At 37.5% G+C, this 23,319-nt stretch overlaps 1 protein-coding gene across 1 annotated transcript in view; it reads left to right on the plus strand.

Moving 5' to 3' along the window:
* The window catches only part of GRM5 (glutamate metabotropic receptor 5), a 231,498-nt gene that overhangs the window by 194,819 nt on the left and 13,360 nt on the right, over positions 1 to 23,319 (plus strand). The window contains 3 exon segments of the mRNA XM_032678605.1: positions 5,479 to 6,418; positions 19,721 to 19,819; positions 21,293 to 21,454. Coding sequence (XP_032534496.1) covers positions 5,479 to 6,418; positions 19,721 to 19,819; positions 21,293 to 21,454 — 1,201 coding nt within the window.

Here is a 23,319-nt window from a genome sequence, read left to right on the forward strand (position 1 = left end):
GAGTGTTTCATAAAAATCTAATGTCTTTCTTACATTAAGATGTGGTAAGAATTTTATTATTGCAACAGAAAACTTTGCACACCAAAACAGTTTATTTATGGATGGCAAATTTTTCCGTATTTAGCAGAGTACAATTCTGTTACACTGGAGCAACTTCAAATTGTATCCTTCAACTACACTAAAGTTAGAGAGTTGTTGACCCCAATCCTTCTGATTTTTCTGTTCTCTTCAAAAATACAGAACTATCCACCTTGTACAATTGCCAATTTATTTTAAGTATTATCTTTTTGATAATATTATTTCTGTAGAGATACAGAATGCAGAAATACTTGAAGAAGAAAGGGGCTAAGTCTAATATCTACCCGTACTGTTTTGTTAAATGATTTTTACTACTAAGAATGTCAGTGGCAGATTTGGAAAAACCTTAAGCTCCACTTAAAGGAAAAGGTAAATAATAGACCTGCATGTAGAAATTCCCAAAGTGTAGCCCTGATATCTACATTTACTCCTATTCATCAAGTCATTGAGATCCCATGTTACCTAATTAATCGAGATTTCTTGGCAGCCACATGCCCATCAGTCAGTCCTAACTACCCTCACTCCTGAAAATACAGACGCAAACCCCTGGCTCTCTATCCTCATAGGGTGAAGTGCCTTGTAATGAGCCACTCCATCAGATCAACACTCTTCTGTCTGACCTACCCAGAAGACAGCACGTGATTAAAAAAATACAAAATTTTGAAGTAATTTAGATTTTGCAATCACGTCTAGTCAACCCAAATATAAGTATAGGGGAAATAAAAGCTTCTAGTTGCATTTTCGCTTCACCATCTGTCCTGCCCTAGCTGGTAGTGCCAGCATGTTCCTACTGTCAGGAAGATGCACTCCAGAATATCAAGATCCTCCCTTATATTGTTATTTGGTCAGGTTGAGATGGAGTTCATTTCCCTACAGTATCCCTCATAGTGCTGTGCTTTGCATTAGTAGCTAGAGAGACGTTGATAACACACCAGTGTTATCAAGGCTATCTTCCCAGCATTCCTCCCTCACCAGTGTTGCCTAAAAAATCAGGAGAAAAAACTGTCCAGGCAATATTAGGTAAGGTAGAGAGCAGCTCTTTTAATGAAGGACTTCTGGCAAGGGAATACAAAGATGTGCACCCACATACAGAATTCTTACACTTTTATATCTTTACTAATTATCATATCCAGTGGGGACATCCAATCCTAAGACTCCTTTTACCCTGATACCACCCTCAGAACTGCCCCATTGGAGTCCCTCCAAGGGCCTTGAGCCTTCTATCTTATTTTGTCTACCATATCTCTTGTTATTCTGGTCCAGGTACATCCCAACAAAATGTTCTTGCTAAAAATCTATTGCCTTGAAAAGAAGATTAAAAAACAGTTAAGCTGAAGCATCAGGAATGTGACACACAAACTGTAAGAAAGTAATGGTTTAAAGTGAAAGAAACTCCAGCTATATTAAAATCTATAAAAAGCTAAAAATCCTAAAAATTCTAAGGCATCACCAGTATAGTGGGTATGGGCAAGATCTTGAGAGAGGACATAGCCAGGAGAGCTGATCCAAATTGACCAAAGGGATATTCTGTTCCATATTATGTTTGCTTAGCAATAAAACCTAAGAGAAAGGTGTGGGTGCATGTGCATTTTTTTGTTATGATGTTTTTCTTCTGGAGCAAATGTTACATTTACTGAAGGTTTGCTTCTCAGGAAGTACCTGGACATCACCTGCTGATTGGAAGTAGAGTATAAATCTTTTGTTTTCCTTTAATTCCACATGCGGTCATTGCTTCTGCTTTATTAAACTACCTTTATTTTGACCTATGAGTTTTTCCATTTTATTTTGTCCCCTAACCCTGTCCTACTGGGAGTGATAGAGCAGCTCGGTGGGCACATGGCATCCAGGTAAGGTCAAGCCACCACAGTTCTTTTGGTTCCCAGTATGAGGCTTGAGACAATGGCAGTTTTATATTAAGTGTGCTATAGTTATAGGAGTTATTAAGTGGCAGACATCTGTGCAGGTCATAGAATCACAGAATCATGGAATGCTTTGGTTGGAAGGGACCTTAAAGATCATCTAGTTCCAACCACCCTACCATGGAGAGGGGTACCTTCCAGTACACCAGGTTGCTGAAAGCCTTATCCAACATGACCTCAAACAATGTCAGGGATGGGGCATCCACAGCTTTTCTAGGTAATCTGTTTTGGTACTTCACTATCATTACAGCAAATAATTTCTTCCTAATATCTAATCTAAATATTTCCTCTTTCCGTTTAATGCCGTTCCCCCTTGTTCTATCACTACATGCCCCTGTAAAAAGTCCCCCTCCAGCTCTCTTGTGGTCTCTCTTCAGGTACTGGAAAGTTGTTACAGAGTTTGTTGGCTGCACTGCTTATCCCTTCATAGCACTAAGCTTGGGAACATGTTAATACAACAATGGTTATGTGCTTTGCCCTGACATTGATGGCCTTGCTGTGCTGGGGGACTGTCTTGTGGTTAGGATAAGAAAATACATCTCCCTCTTCCTATCTGGGACTGATATGAATATTTTTATTATGCAGGTTTCTGAGGTCCTTGTTCATCCTTATGTGAGCTGTTTAATATTACTAATTAACAATGTTAGCATATTGTGGTGTTTGTGAAATCTGGTGTCTTCCTGGTGTAAGAGAAGACAAATTTTGGGTAAGGTGATAACTGAAATGTGCCCTGAGACAGCCTGTCCCTGGGTAGCAGGCCCAGACTAGCCCAGAAGAGCGTACTTCTAGGACACAAATGGGTGCTAACAGGTTTTTGAAGTAACCACTGTGAACACAGAGGAGATCAAGCAGCTATCCACCGCTCCTGGCCTCTCCAAAGATCACTTCGTTGTTGAACCATTGTGAGTTGAAGAACAGCAGGTGCCAGTTGCTACAAGGATGATGCACTGGAGGCAATATCACATGAACCAAGATTCCCTGGCTCCCATCCATGAGTTGATTCAATATATGGGGAGCCAATGAGTGATCAGCAAGATCCACTCATCTTTTAATAGTCCCATATGGCCAGTGCAAAAGTCTGATAGAGGGTGGAGGTGAACAGTAGACTATCATGGCCTGAGTAAAGCAAGGCCACTGCTGAGTGCTGCTGTGCCAGATGTATTAGAGCTCCAATAAAAACCAACATTGAAGGAAACCAAGTGGTGTGCTGCAGGTGACATTGCCAGTGTGTTTTTTTCAGTTCCTTTGACAGCAGAGTACAGGCCACAGTTTGCTTTCATGTGGAGAGGTGTTCAATACCTGGAATCATTTGCCCCTACAGTGGAAATGCAGTCCTTCCTTTTGTCATGGGCTAACCTGGAAAAATCTTATGCCTCTGAGCACTTACAGTACATCAATGACATCATGGCATGGGGCAACAAGGTAGGAAAAGTGTTCAAGAAGGGAAAAAGAGTGATTCAGATTCTTCTGAAAGCTGGTTTATTCATAAAAAGAAGCAAGATCGAAGAACCTGAACAGGAGATTCAGTTCTTGGGAATAAAATGGCAGGATGGGTGCTGTCATGTGCCCATGGATGTAGTCAGCTGTCGCAACGGAAAGCTCTGGACAGCTTAATGTAAGAATCCAGGGACTTCGTTTATTGAAGATTGACAGCAGCCTAATATACACTCTATAATAGGCTCATGAATATTAAAAGGATTAGGCTCCTTATTGGTACACAGTTAGGTGGTGATATCATCTCAATTGCCTTTCATTGTTTACACAGGTGGCTCGTTAAGGGTCTTTGTTTTGTTAATGCCAAGCTCCTGTTTTCCAGCTCAATTTAGAAAGCCCAAGGACATTGCTGCTTTCTCATGGCCCTGCTATCTCAGAGTTCTCACAGGCCTAGACAGTGTCTTATACTTTAGCAGTTCGTCCATGGCTTTAGCCATGTTCATATGTCCTCACATTTCTAACCAATTTTCTACAACAGTCAGCACAATAGCAACTATTTCTCCACCAGCTAAGAGGAAAACACAAGCTTTCCTAGGCATCGTAGGACAATGCATGTTCCAGACTAGAGAGCTTATAAGCACTCCCTTGTGAGTGACCCAAAAAACTGTCTTGAGTGGGACCTTGAGCAACAACGAGTCTTTGAGCAGATCAAACAGGAGATAGCTCATGCTGTAGCCCTTGGACTGGTCTGGACAGGACCAGCTGTGCAAAATTTGCTCTAGACTGCAACTGGGGAGCACAGTCTCACCTGAAGCCTCTGACAGAAAACTTTAGGAGAAACCCAAGGTTGACTATAAGGGTTGTGGAGTTGGGGGTATCAAGGATCAGAAGCCACTACACCCTGACTGAAAAAGTGATATTACCAGCAAATGAGGGGGGTTGAGCCATTGCAAAAGTTGTTGTACAGAAGCGTGTCTCCTTTTGGCACTGTGATTGCCTGTGCTACACTGGATGTTCAAAGGGAACATCCCCTCTACACATCACACAATTGGTGCTACATGGAGTATGTGGGTAGCATTGGTCACACAATGAACTTGACTGAGGAAATCCACCTGCTCAGGGATCTTGGAAGAGATCATGGACTGGCCAGAAAGCAGAGATACCACACCTATACAGTCTCTACAGTGCAAAAAGAAAGAAGGGATGGAGAAGGGATGCCAGCTAAAGGTTTTCTGCCAGCTTTTACTTCTATGTGTTGATCTGTACCCTAGAATTAAAGGCTTTTTTGTTTCCCTGTGATGTGGGTGCTTGTTAAAAGCTATACAAAAACTGAGAAACAAGTGTCCTTAGATGGATTGCATTGTTAATTCATCTTTGTGACTAATTTATTAAATTCAATTTGATTTCACAACTTGGAAGAGGTTTTAATTTCTCAGAAATTTCAAAAGGATGAATGACAGATAAAGAAGTGAGCAGTGTGCCATCCCAAATTACCTATTAGTTGCAACTCTGATTCTACAAAATTTTTGTTAGTAAAAAAGCTAGCATATCTGAGAAAGAAACATTCCCTTTTTTTTTGACAGTTAGAATATGAACGATTCCTCTCTATATTAATTGAACAAGTACCAATATCCTTCATAGTGCACAATATTATTATTAGGATTGAGATCTGGTCCCTTAAGTGCAAATAGTATGCAGACAACCCTGAGGCACTTTGTACTGAGGTAATGCAACTTGATACTGAAATTTATTCATAAATTACTATATTTCATAGAATTTAAAAGGTAAATTCCACTGTGAGAGCTGACTTATGTCAATCAGCATGGTCATCATGTTACATTCCAGATAAAGTATATTACTGAAATAACCTGTCACTGAAATGTACTTATTGAGCCATTATGTTAACATAATCTGAACCTGCACTCATTATAATGGCAGCTTCCTGAAACATAAAAAGAAGAGAAATATCAGGAAACCCTGTAACTATCATTAAAGAATCTGACTCCTACATACTTCAGTTCACCTTCTTCTTTTTCTTTTTCTGTAGGTTGTGACCTCATTCCAGTCCAGTATCTCAGATGGGGTGATCCTGAACCAATTGCAGCAGTCGTTTTTGCATGTCTGGGTCTCCTGGCCACCTTGTTTGTTACAGTTATATTCATAATGTACCGTGACACTCCAGTGGTCAAATCATCCAGTCGAGAACTTTGCTACATCATTCTAGCCGGTATCTGCTTGGGTTACTTGTGCACTTTCTGTCTCATTGCAAAACCTCAACAGATTTACTGTTACCTTCAACGAATTGGCATCGGCCTCTCGCCAGCTATGAGTTATTCTGCTCTGGTAACTAAAACCAACCGCATTGCAAGAATCCTGGCTGGAAGCAAGAAGAAAATTTGTACAAAGAAACCTAGGTTCATGAGTGCCTGTGCCCAGCTGGTTATTGCATTTATCCTGATATGTATACAGTTAGGTATCATTGTTGCCCTCTTTATAATGGAACCACCAGATATAATGCATGATTACCCAAGCATTCGAGAGGTCTACCTGATTTGTAACACCACCAACTTGGGTGTTGTAACTCCCCTTGGATATAATGGATTATTAATTTTGAGCTGCACCTTTTATGCATTTAAGACAAGAAATGTCCCAGCTAACTTCAATGAAGCAAAATATATTGCCTTCACAATGTATACCACCTGCATCATTTGGCTGGCTTTTGTGCCAATATATTTTGGAAGCAACTACAAGATAATCACCATGTGCTTCTCAGTGAGTCTGAGTGCCACAGTGGCCCTCGGCTGTATGTTTGTGCCCAAGGTCTACATCATCCTTGCTAAGCCAGAAAGAAACGTGCGCAGTGCATTCACCACGTCAACTGTAGTCCGCATGCATGTAGGGGATGGAAAGTCATCTTCAGCTGCAAGCCGCTCAAGCAGCCTGGTGAACCTGTGGAAAAGAAGGGGATCATCTGGTGAAACCCTTAGGTAAAGTTTTCTAATTCGGGAGTGTGGGGAAGCAATTATTATATTCTGAGAGTTACTAATAGTGGAATGACAAAAAAATATACATTTCCTTTACCTCTGCACTGGGGAGAGAAGTGAGTCCTCTCTTCCCCAGTACTGTAAGTTTTGGACTTAATTTAGTCAAAGTGCTGTGCAAAAATGGGGAACAAAGCAATGGGCAAAAAATTACAAAATTGTAAGTACCAGCTGTGACAACTGTACACTAATCTAGGGGAGGAACAAGATCTTAGGAGGAAAAAAAAAAAAGAGAACAAGAAATATAACTCATTGTCTTGTCTGAATGCACTCGTTTACAACCTCTTTCCTTAAATGAACTTCACAGCGGCTGTGTTTTGCCTCTAGTCACAGTAGTAAGACAACAGGGTTGCTGCTAGTGCTTACATAATCGAGGTGGAGCAATAAACACAAGTGTCATCATCAACATCCACTCTCAGGCATCTGAGGTTTTTTTTCATGTGACTCTTCTGTTATACTTTCTATCTCCTATTCCCTTGATTTTCCTTTCTTGTATTATCTCTTCCTGATTTCTTTCTTTTTGTCTTTATCTATCTTCTCTTCTTTACCTTTCTTGATACCTTTTTCTGTGCATATCCTCCTAAATCTAACAAATTCAGCTTCTCACAGGCTCTGTCTCCCTTCCTGTCATTGAACAGATACTCCCTTGTGAGATATTTGTTTCTTCCTAAGGCATTATTTGAATTCAGTGATCATGAAGACAAGTTGTATGTTCAGTTATAAAAATTACTGCAGGTGAACACTAAAGAGAAAGGAGAGCTCTGTAGTGGAAACACTGTTCTGCTTCACAGTCAGGGTGTGTAGGTATGCACTCTGGCCAGTGGTTTGTTTTAATTTTTTGATCCCTTTCACTTTTGATAAGGGTTCTATGGGGATAATTTGGGTTGTTTAACTGCTGGAGTAAGCAAAAAATTCTGTCTTTATGAAAATGCAAAGAAACAATTTTACCATTCCTCAGCTATCTATGTCTAGCCTGGAAGTGACAAGTAGCTAGATTTTTCCTCCTCACTTAAACACATATGGATTTTAGGATTGATAATACAAGTATTTCCAGACATGCCGTTGTTCACAACTGGAGTTGTCACGCAACATGGCCAATTTGTACTTTCATTTCTGTATGAAGCACAATTTAGACTTGAGGGAAGACCTTACTAATACCTTCAGGGCATATTATGCCAAAGTGATGATATTTTTTCTGTCAGATTATTAGTAATGCTTCTCTTTCAGAGACTTTCAATTGGTACAAAAATGGCCAGTCTATTACAAGATATTGTATATCTATGATCAGTTAATGATGGTTTTTTTCCAGTTCCTTTCCAGGTGCAGAGTAGGATGATATATAAAAATGATAAATCCTTTATCAGGTTAAGAGATTGTTACCTGAAATATCCTTTTCTTCAGCCTCTGTCTGTATGCATGAACGACCTGAGGTGTTTGAATTAGAATCCCTATAACAACTTCTGGACCAGCTAAAAGACGCATTCTTCATAATATGTCCTCAATCGAAGGCGTTCTTTCTCTTTGAGATCATTATTATTTTCCCTCACTTTTGCTGCAAAGCTCATTTGCCATCTCACAACTTTTTACCAAAAAGATAAAGATATAGATGACAGGAAGATCTTGGGCTTGGGAAGGATTTGTTTGTCATCTGTTCAGGCCCAATTTGGAAAGGTACTGTTGTAAAATCTTTGTTTTATAGATAATACCTGCAGTAGAGAGGTATTAGCAGAATGTAATGGATCATCATCAACAAAGACTTTTTCAATAGCACAGTTTTGGGAATGTCTTTGATCCGAAAGACCATTGAGAGTGCCCAGTATGTGTGTGTAGGAATGAAAATGGCAGTACAAAGCTGATATATTGACATATTTACCTAGATATGAAGAACTAGAACATTTCATTTGAAACTTGGAGAAAAAATGTCACCAGCACTGTTCATTAACATGTAAAACTGCAACAAAGAAGATCCTTCTAATACATGTGTCTGAATCCTCAGGTGATTAAACTGTGATGGTGCCAGTGAGTTTAGCAGTGTGTGCCTGAAGAGTCTAGGAAATGAAGAGAAATTGATTCCATCCATCCGGGGAAATTATCTCTAATAAATGCTAATTTGACTACATGAAAGAGAGTCCTAAAAGATACTGAGTAAATTTAAAATGCTGCTCAGAACTTCACCTGGATCTGATACCATCTCCAAGAAAGAACAGAAAACCACTGTCAGCTTCAATTCTGTAAAGTGTAGAGAGTGATCAGAGTTCCACCATTTTACTTAGTATTCAAACGTTTCTTTAAAAAACTCCTGTTCACTAAGTAATATGTTTCCAGGTATTATTCAGTACAATGCTCAAAATCTTGTTTTGGATAGTTACTCAAGTAAACACTGAAGTATTCAGAATCAAAGGAAATATGCACTAGAGCTACATGGCATTATTTAAATAGCTCAGAGGAGTTTTATTTAAAAGAGAGTGAGTCACTGTTGAATCTTAAAGAAACATGCTATTTAAGTCACAAGTGCATAAAGGGGCCCCTATCATTAGCATTTTACTTCTTGACGCTAATTTATAGCACAGTGTAGTACTGCATCAAATCATTGTCAAACAGATAATACCAAAGTGACATTCAGAGCTTTCACATCAGCTGCAAAATGATAGATAACAAGACTGCTTTTGCCTAAATAAAGCAATGCATCTGTTAGAGTTCTAAATGACTTTTTGCACGGGGTGTTCTTCAATTAAGAACTCTCAAGCAAGCTGCTGCTATGTGTTGGAATGAATTTTCACATACTGAAATACATAGAAGGAGAGAGTAAAACTATTCATTACCCAGTGAAATGAAAACCATTTCATGTAGGCTATTGTGATTCAGCAGTACTCACCAAAACATATTCTGCCCTCATTTAAAAGTAGGGCTAACAAACCTGACATTATCAGAAGCAACTCCACAAAGGAGAATAATAAACACTATACCGCTGAAGTCCAAGTCATATCACCTGTGTAGAGAAGCATTTGGACATTCTGATTTCAATTACGTTACCAATTAATTTCATAGGGACTAGAAAGGCCATAAATAAATTTAGTAAATCTTACCTTGAGGTCCCAGGAGTTATCACATATGCTCCACAGCCCTTTTGCAAGAGTCCTAAATACAGGTCTAATTTATTCTCTCCTAATTCTCAAATTACTCTATCCCAGGTAAGATAAGGACTATATATTTCTCCTACAAGAGCTGCTGCTGTAGTATTTCTAGTTGGGACTGCACACCAGAAAGTCTCATTCACGATACTTTGACAGGGGGAATTTCAAAAGTTTCTCTTAACTTTGCCCTGGATTTACAGTAATTGAACCACTGTAGGTGTTTATGTCTTCTGGAATGTGACTTTAAATGATCCAAACTGCATATGCTCCATTTTCCAAGCTAAGAAATACTAACTCTTTAAACACACTCAAGACCCTAAAACTACCTGCAGAAAAGTAAGATTTCTTTGTTTTAGAGGTTCCTTTTCTGAGTGACTAGTAAAACATTAAAAAACAGCCCTAAATACTCTCTCACACACCTATGTGCTGTTCAAATCTTTAAAATCCTACCAATATTTTTCTCTCTGCCCCTCAAATTTCTTTCAAATCTTCACAGTACAGACCACGCTCCTTCTCATCAATTCTCCCACTGCTGGCTATAGGTAGTCCAGTGATTCTTGCCCTCAACTGCTTCTTTTGGAGGTCCCCAAACCACTTTCTAGGTTTCTTGGTTGCCTCAGCAGCAAATTCTGCACTGTTTCAGCCTGTAATATATTATGGGAAAATCAAGAGGAACCTGGCATCCTTCTACAGATCAAGCTGTGACACAGAGCTGTTCGGGCAGTGAGGGGGGAACTTCTGAAATAAGAGTGAGATCAGACAACACCATTGTAATCCCAATGTAAGGCTCTCTACTTGGAGACTGGAGGTTTAGTTCACATGCATCTCCCTTTATTATATTTGCAGCGACAGTGAAAGGCAGAAAAAAGGAATTAGGTAGCTAACGTGTTTTTTTAATTACCAGTTGGTCATTCTCCCTGTGGCAATGCAGGACGTAATTAGGTTTCTTCTGCCACATTCTTAAAAGACAGAAGCTTGTAGATGCCCCGTCCAAGCCAAAAGTACTGTCCTGAATCAAAATAAGACAGATTTCCATCTTCTAAATGAGTTAGAATCACTGAAAGTAACTAAACCAAAAGCTGAGCAGCACTTTCAATCTGTAACCCAGGCAGGTAGCTACAATCATGCAAAAGGTAAGTGTTGCCAGCAAAATTAGATAATGTTAGGTATATTCAAGATACATTGAATGTTTATGGTATTGCACATAATTCCTACATACAGCTGTGAACAGTACAATCCTAGACAAGAGGAAAAATATGCGCATAAATTTCTGCACCTTATCACAGACACTTCTCTCACAAATCTCATTGAGATTAAGGCTTAATAGCCCTGTGTGGCAGTGATACTTTATTTCACCTTGATTTACTATGTGATGCAGTATTTCCTAAATGATTAAACATAAATTGTGGCTGTCAAACAAAATTAATTAATTCCTTGTTTTTAATATATTATCTTTTCCTCTTAAGAAGTTTGTCTAGCACTGTGTGATTGCAGAACTGAGCATTGTTCTGTATACATTTGCAGAAGTGATAGAACTGGCAGCTTTCATCCAGGACTGGGATCCCTTGTTCTAGTAATCCAACACTCACCTTTAGGAGAAGCACAGAATTTTTATTATATAAATCACCATTATTTTGTTTTATCTTACTCAACTTAGATAAAGATGCTCACATATCCACCTAAAAATCAGGGTCCTCGCTCTCAAGCACTACACTGTTACATCAGACAAATCAGTCAGATGTCCAGGGAAAATATGATAAGTAGATTTTTTTCCACTGGATTGGATTCAGCCCTTGACCACCAGTGTCTATAATTAGTGTATATTTAAACATTAGACAGTCACAACTGGGCTATAATAAAGTATTTTGGAAACAGGTGTCTACCATCACACTGCATCTCTGTTCCTCAAGGAACAGCTGGTTTTCCCCCTTATCTGTTCTGTCTTTTCTTCCTTCTTATGACTGACTATATCTGTTTTGTTATCATTTAAACAAGAGCTATTTTGGTCCAGAAAATAAGAAAATATTCTTGGATCAGCCTAGAAGTTGCCATTAGTGGTTTAAAAATATTCCAGTCTAAGTATTATATCATGCATCAGCATGCCATATTTCAGCACTGAAGTCTTGAGATGAGCTTTTTCAGAAGTCTGAATTGAAATTTCTCAAAAAGCCCACTTTTTTTCCCCTCAGGAGATTTTTAAAACATTACTTCTAATGCTGAATATGATTGAAATCCATATAAAGTCCTGAAAAAAATGAGTGACTCAAAAATTTCAGGTTAAAACTTGAACAATCTTAGATGTAAAAAATTGTTCAAGGTTTCCCTACTACTGTGTTGCATAATTAAGAAAATCTTGGGAAGACATTGAGTTTCCAAACATATGGGAATCCCCACCAGAATAAACTTCTGCCACTGTTACACACAATACACCAAGGTTCCCCAAGAGGCAACCCATGCAATTTCCATTATCCAGATGTCAAATTTTCACTGGTTGAAAGCCATATCCATGAAAAAGTAGATAGATTTAAAGTCATGGCAATGATGCCGTGATCAAATATTTTTAGAATATGCGTGTGCATTATCAACTTGAAGATTTCAAATGTAAATGAGAGAGATTCAAATTCCCTATGCCTCATCAAGATAAGTTACCTGAGAGATGAAACAGGGCTGTCATTTCACATGCAGCTTTTAGTCCTGTAAAGAAGATGGAGTACGAGGAAAACCTGGGGAGTTTTGTGGAAAGCTGAAGCTGGTTTGCATTCTTCATGTGTACTCCCGTTGAGAAAGATACCAATAATGAATTTCTACCATGGCATATTCTATTGGGAAACATTTCTTACAGTACAAGTGCCAATTTTGTCTTCATTTATATGCAGCTTGAACAATTTCTCTGACACATTTTGAATGATGATCAAAGAACAATTCACTTCCAAACTAATATGCAAAATCTTTTTACTTACCAGACTTTTCCAGGGCATGGGTTATGGGTTCATACTCATAGTTTTCATAACCAAAGGGCTGAGATACTCTTGGTGGTCTGATTGGTCATATGGTACACTAACACTCTGTCAAACTCCACCAGGTCCATTGTCTGGTAAAACAAAGGAAAACACAGCTCTCCTAAACTGTAGAATAACAGTTACAGATTTCATAAAAATCATTGATTCTGCAGTTTCTGCAGGTAGTTGAACTGATTTACTCACAGAAACATGAAACTGAATACAGAAGATGTTGTAACCCCACAATACCGAGCTCAAGACTGGTGTATAACCTCCCATATGGAGTTATATCAGCAGCTTGTCAGTTATGCCAGCATGGCTTACATTCCTACTGGAACCTGGTGGAGCCATTATGTCTTGAATAAAATAAACAATGATTGGAAAAAAAAAGAAGAGTTATTTTCTAACCTCATGAAAATAAAATGATTTTTAATATCAGTCAATGGTGGAGGAAAGGTTCCAGCTTGCCTCTCTTATTTCCCACAAGTACCCCATCCATCAGGCTATTATAATAGCTTTACGCTAAAAGATCTTTGCAATTTCAGTTTTATCTCACTGGGGAAAAAAATAAAGGTAGAAACATTATTTGAAATACTGAAGTTTTATTATTTGTCACTTAGTGGTGGTTTTTAGTGTTTTTAATCAGCTCTAGTGTGTATGGAGAACTAATTGGAAGATTATCAAAGAATATAAATTGGGAGAACTAATACTTAAGAAGTTACATTCTAGAAATGACTGGTACCATCTTTGAATTGTAGCAGTGACCAGCTTTTAGCCATTGCTCATCTCAATACAATAAATCCCTGTGGAAGCTAAAAAGTTAAAGAGTCCTGTCCAAAACTGGACCATATATGACTGCAATGGAAAAGATGTCACTGAAAAATCATCATGTACCAAAAATTAAGTTAATTTCTACAGATGCTGTTTAATGGGACCATTGACTACAAATTGCACAAAAGGGCTTAGAGGGTTCTGTATTATGAGATGATGGCAAAAAAAGTGTGAGATAAGCTTCTTACATGACAATGTCGTTAGAGCAGATAACAATTTACATGAGGTGAAAGTTTGACTGAATGAGTATAGATGTTATTTTAAAAAAAATTCTAGGCATAGAGATGCAACAAGATACTATTTGCTTTGTAGCCTTGCTAGAAAATAATTTTGATGCATGTAGGATAAAAAAAGTTGACTCTTCAGAGAAAGTCATTGTTCTTTTGATGGATTAATCTTCATTTATCAATAAATCAGTTCCCAAAAGGATCATTTGAAGCTCATTATTTTAATCCAATAAACTACAAAAATTTAGATTGAGAGGTTACTGACTGGTTTAAGTCCTTCAATTTTCCCTAAACAATTTAGTTTTGGTATCTTTTTGGACAAACTTGATCCTGTGATTAATTAAACTTCAAATACTGTGAAATGATTAAATAATATCTTATGAAACTCAATGAAAGGTATTACTGAAAGATTTTGATAAATTGTTGCTAAAACATTCCATCTGTATAATGAGTTTATATTCTCTAATGCCCTGATAACAATTCGTGCAGTACTAGTGTTGTTGTTTTGAATTTTCCCCTCAACTTGAATTTAATTAAAATATGGATTGATTGATGAATTGATTGATATAAAATGTTTGGCTGTAGTAACTAAGCACATGTATTCAAGCCTATTAGCCTGCATCATGTAGATCCTGTCTACCAGGTTTGTCTACGAAAGCACCTTCTGGTTCTTTTGAGAGACAACTTTGATATGAACTAGAATTGTAATTAATTTGATAAACAGAATACTAGGACATGCACCCTCCTTCCAAGGTCCACCAAGACATGAACCAGTCTGCCACTATGGAAACACCTGTATGAATTACAAGGAATGGTATTTACACTTGTATCCTGAATGTTGATGTAGACTGGTAAAATATCTGGGATTTCATCTGGCTGAGAGCTGCGTTTACTTACAAATATTTTTTCGTAACTGACTGAAATTTAAAGCAGATGTCTATTAAAATATATAAACCCAAGGATCTTTTAATTTGCTGTAGTTTTGATTATAGCATTCTTTACTGAACTTTTGTATAGATAAATCCCTACTGTACAAAAATCCTATGCAATGGTTTGTCCAACATTTCAGAGAAATTCTCTCTGGAACAACGGAAATAAACACACTGGTAATATTTTGCTATCAGTCTAATCTTCCCTTGAGCCAATATAACGATTTGTATATCATTCTGTCAAAAATGTCATTTTAACTCACCAGCTGCAATTACATATGATTGCTTAATTAGAATAAGCTTTTTTTAAAAAGTAAAATATTATGTTGCACTTGAAAAACAGTAAATTGTGAGTTTGGGTCTAAACCAATTTTGCTTGCTGAAATTGTGCTATTAAGCAAGCAATATGCTGATTTTTTTTTTTAAAGGAAAAAAATGGCATACTTAATAATATACAACTTATTTTAACCATTATACAAATGGGAAAATGTCAAACAGTAAACTGGCACCCTTTTAAAAATATTCAGGGCAATGTGATGCAATGTCAAGGTAGCACGACTGATCTCACAGAACTGATTTTCAAAACTATAGTATGTTTGTAGTTCAAAGTAGCCACTGCAGTAACAACACAAAATATTTTTCGTATTTCATTTTTTAGCATTTATGCAGAAGTCTGTATACATATATTGTCTTAATCTAAAAGCTGTTATGAAATTCAATTTCTTCATAATTTCTTAATATCAAGACCAAGGAATCTTGCAGGTGAAAAAACACTTCTTGTATGTAAGATTTGACAATTAAAACATATTACTGAGTCTGGAAAGGTGTATGGTTCTGTAACATTCAGCAATCTGTCCAAGTTCCAGGCAAAAGCACATGGAAAAGACTCTGTAAAAAATGATGGAAAGCAAAAAGACAGTATTTCATCAATACACTGTAAATATTTCTGAATCTCCTTTCTTCTCCTCCATTAATTTAACCTTTCAAGGACTCAAAAAATCTTGCTTCAAGTTTATTCCAAAATAGCCAAAATGAGATGTTTGGGGTTGAAATTATAGATATTACCTGCTTTGATTATTGTTAACCTCAAGGTGAAAATCTTGATTCACAAAGTTTTAGACACTTTATTCCATTTCCATTATCTCAGGCCAAAACCTGGAATCCCATTAATTAACAGGGATTAGAGGAACTATCACTACATGATTAGTCACAGCCCTATAATGACATAGGGTTGTACAACCCCTCTCCTCTTAAGTGTTTCTGTAGAAAGATAAATTTTTCCTTCCTTGCAAGGTACATTTTCATCAGGACATTATGCCTGTGTTGACTAGAGCTACTCTATTCCTCTGGGGTTAGCGGTGCCAAGCACACATTTCATGCTCAATAATTAATAACATTTCTGCATGGTAGCATGAGATTACATTTGAAATAGGGGTTGTTGACAGCTCTCCATTGCGAAGGCAACAAATTACCTTTGCTTTGCATTGCGTTTAAAAAACCCAAAGATACTCTGAGATATCTTTAGTTAGTTAAACTTTTTACTGAAAAAGAGAAAAAATCTTATGTCTAAGTGTAAAAACCAATCTCTGATTGCTGTGATTTTATTTTTTTTCTAGAGGACAGATTGTCTGAAACAACTACTTTTTGCTCTTGCAAGCTCTTGTGTTTTGTGAAGACTCTCAGCTTGTGTAGTATGGACATTTCAACAGAATCTGTGCATAAACACCCACATTGTAACCATAGGCTATTTCTCCAGGACTGGAGAATGTGTTTGGCCAAACTATTCACAAATGCAGGCTATGGCATACCTCCTAGGTCTGGCCTGCCAGCATCCTCCTGATAGGGGATGTACAATGATATGGAATGCACTCCTGACAGAGGTATCCAAGTCTCTCTGCATGGAAACCAGGAAAGAGCAGAGGTAGGAGAGGCCATGAGCACAGCTGGGTCTCACCCTAACATGAAGTCAGGACAACCAGGATACCAGCACCTGGGTCTAATGTAAAGGCACAGTCTAATAAAACCCATATCTAAAAACTATCATCTCTTGTGAGTACAGGGAGCAAAAAAAAAAAAACCACCAAACGGATCTGTACCTACACAAGTATAAAAACTGGTTTCTACAGCATTTTAGTGACTCACTATTGATCTCGTTCAGGATGATGATTCCCACATTCCCTTTTTATTTCCCATAGTATCCATTAATTTTAGTGTACAGGACAAATTTTACTGGAAGGTGAAGGCAAAGAGAAGGCAAACAAAAGGTGTTCAAACATGAGCAGTCACGCTCGTGTTTCCTGCCATGTATCACATGGACATTGAATTCACAAAAAGCCAAGGCACTACAGACATGGTTTCTCAGCCCAGGAGTAAGTTTCCTTCTCTTTACTGATCCCTTCTGGAGAGTCCAGAGCACTACTGTGTAAGATAGAGCAATGTGACAAAATATTTGGCAAATGGACAAGATCTGCAGTACTGAATTACTGGGAATTACTTCCAAAATCTCCTGTCACTGATCAACACTTACAAAACATATTTATCAACACTTACAAAACATTTATCATTAAGCTTTTTTCTTAAGACAGCTTCCTCCTGTGCAAAAAAATGACACAGCCTAAAATGCCCCACCAAAAGATCCAAAAAAATCCCAAAAATTACCCAAATATTTTAAATCCTTCAACAGAATTTAGTAGTTGCATTTCTACACAGAATCAAAGTCTTCTTTCTCTTTTCTAACCAATATAGAGTCCTGGAATTGACAAGGAGAAAATAACTCTGTTCTTACACACTGTAGTGTATGCCTCCTCCATACACTTGCCAAAATACCCAACTAATTTTAACACGAGTATTTTTTATGTAAATTGCAATGAAATGTCTGGGCTTTTTTCCTCTCAATAGATTGGCTCTTTTAAAGCAATCTTTATTTTTAACAACATGGAAAGGGACATTTCACTAATGCAAGACATTCTGAGGCAAAATCATTTTCCTTGTCTGCTCTGAAAGATGAAAAAAATTTTACCCAGAGCCCTTGGGGTACCTTTACAGAATGATCACCTAAAAAATTTTGCAGCTTCCTTTCAACAGTTAGATGCACTTTAAACACTAGGAGGATTGATTAAAGTTTTGTGACTATTTTCATAATTATGTGAATATTTAGCACTAGATGAATGGCAGTGTAGCAGTTACTATGGTTCAAGACTTAGAGGCATTATGTGACAACATACTATTTCTGATGGTGTAATTTGCTCTTGAGGGGACGGAAAAACTTGAGAGATTCATAGTAATCTCTCTGCAGACTTTCAAGGCAGTGAAATTTATACTAATGTGAAATGGACAATTTGGGGAGTTTTTTTATCTGGGTCACATCCATCCTAACCAGGGGTTCTTCAGGATGGAGTTACCAAGGACACTTACCTCTTATTTCTTTTTGTTGGGTGCATGTGAGAATTCAGTTTATTGTATTTATAGTCTTCAAATTCTTTCTCCTGCTTTTGACTTTTTCTCCTTCTGCTTTGCTAGGCAAAATATTTCTTTTGGTTATTTGGTCTAAACATTACTGTATTTCCTTCCTACTCTTCTGAAACTCTACTTTCTTTGATGTCTAACACTTTCACATCAACTTTATTTCTTTTTTTTTTTCCTGTGAAGTTTCTATGTACTCTTTTCTCTTTGCTCTTTCTCTCTGGCTACCCCAATTTAATTTGTATGATCCATTTTGACTTCCTTTGTATTTTTCAGTGAATTTATCTACTGTCTAAGCCCATCCACTCTTTCTTCTGCTCTAGGAATCGGCTTCCATTTAATACGTATGCGTTCTGTGCAGGTTTCATGCCTATCTGGGAGTACTACATATACCACACTCTGGATTGCCTTAAAACCTTGGTAGCCAGTCTACAAAATTCCCGTTGTTCCTCCTATCAGTAAGATTGTAATTAGTAAACGAAAGGACTTTGCACTGAACACATTTCATTTTACTGTCTCTGGTTCACTAAGCTTCTTCATCAGTTATTTATGCAATATACACTGCATCTGAGGGTCTACTACAACTGCACCCAATATTTAGTCTCACTTTCTGTGCACTCAGGTTATTTCTCTTTTACAAGATAGTTCTCTTCAAGGTACTTTTGCTATCTAGAGCAGGTTAATGAATAACAAATAAGTAATTTATTCTGTAATTTTAGCAGTGTTAAATGCACAAGGTCCCCTACAGAATTTGGGAATGGGATATCACAAACTCTTTGAGAAGACATCTGCAGGTATTTTGCCCAAATTTTCTTAAAGTATTTAAACACCTAGTACAAGAATTTGTACTATTAGGGTGAAGTTCACTACTGGGAAGAGAGCCTGTACAAGACCACTTCAATGCTCACATCCAATGTAACAATGACCAGGTCTTATCACGGTATCCTATCCAGAGATTAATTAGATCCTCAAGTATTAAACTCTTTATCCAAGTGAATTTTTCATCCAAGTGTGAGCTATGGTATTCAAAAATGCATAGTGCTGCACTGAGCTCTTGGATTAGGATTGATTTCTCTTGATTTTATGTCTACATCTCAGCAAGGCATCTAACTTCTGTTTATTGCTAATGGAGAGAGGAAGGCCCATTCACAACATGAACTGTGAACCCACCCAAATTTTACCTAAGCAATGAACTACACTGGTGCTTGATTTGAAAAGTAGAACAAGTCAAGTGTTCCAAAGATGTAGGACCAGGGAAAAATATTAAGTTAGGATTGAGAATGTGGCCACCAGCTGATTTATCACTGATCCTTTATTTAAGTGTAGTTTCCCTTAAACCACTTAGCCTATACATTTTGATCTAACTTCAAAAAATATTAGAGATAAAATGTTAGCAGTTATTTATTCTGTAGATTTTTTTCAGCTCCTCCTATACATCTATATTTAAAAAAATGGTGAGCACCTGTCCTGCATAACCCTGTTTGCTTTAACACCGGTCTGGGGGTTTATGCAGCTATTCTACCACTCCCACAGCTGCTTTACACTATTCCCCACCACTGCCACAGTAACATTCATGTGCATGGCCCTTTGCACAGCAGCTGTCACAGAAAGCTGAGCACGCAATCACTTCTCTCTGTTTGCTCCTGTTGTTGTCGTGATTTATTAGGTACAAAGGCAGGAGACTGGCTCCCCCGCACAAGTCGGAAATAGAGTGTTTCACCCCAAAAGGGAGTATGGGGAATGGTGGGAGAGCTACAATGACCAGGTAAGCAAACAGCAAGTGGCCTTAGGGCAGTGTGATATGTCTGTGAACAGGAGGAGCAGCCCTGGACAAAGCCAGGCCACATCCTCTGTCTGTAATTTCTGTGTATCCAATAAAGTATGTTTAGAAAAGAAAAGAAAAAAGAAAACATGTTGCCACTGCTGATTTCTGTGTTTCATCTGACCGGCAAAAAAGCCCTGCACCATGTTCATTCAAGTGATCTCAACCACATGTCCTGTGTGATGTTGTTGTAATACGGTGCTTTGGGGAGGAGAAATCTCACAGCTGACTCATTAAGCCAGTCAGGCAGCTGAAGAGAATCAGTTTTCAAACTTGGAGTAAGGGTAGTCCTGCTGCATATTTGGGATTACATTAAGTCTAATCAGAAGAACTTTTAAAAAGGGCAGAGAACAACTGACTGATGAAAACATTTTCAATATGAAAATGTTGGTTCTTCTCAATCAAAATATTGTAGGAAAGTCTTTCAAACTCATTTAAACTAAAGTTTAGAATACCTTTTTCATAACTTGCTCCATTTAATTTAACTTATATACTTACTTTTTTTTGACCATTATATATTGCATGTCATTAAACACCAATGTTAAAATTTAACGAATATCAAATACTACATTTTTTCAATGTTACTGGGATTATCAGTTTCAGTATAGCCATTTTGATGTTTCTCTATGGAAATGTTTTTAACTATTTAATTCTGTGGAGTACCTGGAAATTTCAGCTATTCATCTCATTTTGAGTGCAGAACAATTTCCAAAAGCTGAACAGAAAATTCATTTATCCAGACATCTCTATTCATAAATGAATAAGCTGCATATGTCACAGATGATTATAAATCTTTCATTAAACAATACTCTTAATAAGCACTGTATCTGTTACATTCTGTGAGATGTTAGAACCATTTTACCATTTATTAAAAGAGCTACTCATTCCTTACTGACCCCTGTAAGATATCTATAAATGTAACCTTAAAGCATAGTATGACCAAATTACACCTTCACTTTTCCCAAGTGTTAGTTACATCACAGGTGAATTTTATCATTGCAGGAGGGTGTTCTGTGAAACACTTCACAGCGTTATGTTCCCCTTGGGTACAGCATTCACACATATACATAAGGCCATCAACTCTAACACCACACAGCACACACCTGGGGGCTCCTGCAGTTTAAATAACATTAAATACATTAATTGCTGAGTGTAGTACACAGCGTATAGTTTTTGTCAGCTGGAATTTTTTCTTGTCCATGTGTTGTCTGGGGTTTTTTTTCCTTACATTGCATTGCCTTCAGTAATAGTTATTCTTCATTTAAAAGCTATCTGCAATCATTATATAATGGATTTTTGAAGAGCAGAAAAGTACATGTAAATGTCAAACAACTGTATTTTGTTGTACAGTATTCAGTTCTGCTTTGCCTGGCCATATAAATACCCTTGAAAAACTTCTTTTTTATATCTTCACAGTGAAGAATCTGTTTGCATTCCAGACTGTAATCGATCTGAGTCAAGTAGAGAGGACAAAAAGGTTCCTGTCAAAGAGGATGCCCTAACAGTCAAAAAGACTGGAAACTGTGTCAGTCTTATAGTTCCACAGCAAGACTGTCAGCTGCAAGACCTACTCAAACAGTTAAGAACACCTGCTGCTTAACAGAGAGTGCGATTGCATTTGATGGCTGTGTTTTGTTGTCTCCAGCCACAGTGTCCTGGCCAGTGGTCTTTGTCAAATTTTGTGAGCTCAGCAGAGTTGTCACTGTATGGTCTGGGAATCTTCCAGACGTTGCAGAACAGAAAGTAGGAGCCATTCTTTTGTCTCAGTAAGTATCAGACCAGTGCTAGAAGTCACTGAGATGAAGAGCAGATGGAAAAAGACAGATGCAGGGGTCTGACCATTTGTATATGATGAGAAAACCTCATCATCTCACAGGAAAAAGAGTTCCCATGATACTGACCAAACCTCACCTACATAATTTCAGTCTAAATAATGCTGTGCAAATCATATTAGGCAGTATTGTTGACCTCATGTCCTCAAATCCCTCAGCAAAATTATATTTCTGTTCCAATCCTAGTGTGCATATTTTCCACATCAGAGCCTAACTATCTCTTTATATTAGTCTTACAAGTGCCATGGAATTTCTCAAGATGAAAAGTGTCATTAAAATAGCAGTAGTTGGTATACTATGTGATGCCTTGTAAGGCTTTTTCTCATCAAGGGGCATTTAGGCATCCTGCATCACCCATGACCATAATTCACATGTATAATAAAATCTATTATGGAATGGAATGTTTATGAGTCTTTCAAAAAGCAGGCATCACAGCATCATTTCTTTTGCATTTCTTGCATCATATTTGCATTTCTGATCTGATTAAATGCAAAGAATAAGAAACTAATTAATAATTCACAGGAGTAATTTTCCTGCTGATAAGTCCCTTGTGCAAAAATACTTCTATTATTATTTATCAGGCATGTCAAACATCTAAAATTCCTCTAATTGTATCTTCTTTGCAGAGGATAGAAATCAAATCAACCCTTGACTCCGGAGATACAATTGGGAGAGTTAAATCTTTTTTTTTTTCGCATGTGTGTGTGTGTGTTTGTGTTGATGGGTTTTTTTCTTGTGCACTGCTTGTACTCCTGATTTCAGAGTCAGATAAGGTGATGGTTTCTACTTTTCCCAGTTTCCATTTCATGTCTTTAGCAATGAAAACAATAAAAAAATCTTGCTGACTAACCAATGTTGAAAACACTTTAAAGCATCAGGAAGCAGAACTCACAGTTCAAGAGGTGCCATTGTCCCTCTATCCTGTGAATAGAATGCTCCAGTTTATGTGCTCAGAGATGTTTGAAATGATATTTTTCAGACAAAAGTGAAATCCAGTACTAGTTGCCTTAATGAACAATTGCAATGAGGTCACAGTAATAGAGGAAAGATGTTACATCTGATACCAGGATAATTTTTGCATTTTGGGTGATGATAATAGGTGTACCAGAAATGTTCCATTGAGATACAAGACACTTCGTTTCCTGTTCTAATCAGGCATACTGCTGAAACAGCTGCCAGCATTACCATTGCTAGTGGCTGTGCTGGAAAGTCATTGGCAAAGGTTCTGTCCATCAACTCTCTCTCAATTTCTAGTTTTATTTATCCTTATATATTAAAGTTATTTATATAAATGTCAGTTGAGATTTTCGTGAGGAAAAGAGGTATCAACAGATTACAGTTTGTGGAGAAATATAAATAATTGCTCTTGTTGACAACAGAAAACTACTCTGAAAAATAATTGCAAAATATATTGCTCTAGAACTCAGTACAGGACAAAATTAATTTTTGCCTTGTGTCATTCCTCTTTTTTGTTTGTTACAATTTATCTCCATAGAAAAAGCAATATGAGAACAATTTAAGCTAAGTAATTTGAGTGATATAGCACTAGTAGGTTATTTGTGTGTGGCAGAATTGACTTTCACCCAGGGAAACAACTACATACATGTACAG

This window comes from Chiroxiphia lanceolata, chromosome 2, assembly GCF_009829145.1.
Source record: "Chiroxiphia lanceolata isolate bChiLan1 chromosome 2, bChiLan1.pri, whole genome shotgun sequence".
In the NCBI taxonomy this organism is placed as follows: domain Eukaryota; kingdom Metazoa; phylum Chordata; class Aves; order Passeriformes; family Pipridae; genus Chiroxiphia; species Chiroxiphia lanceolata.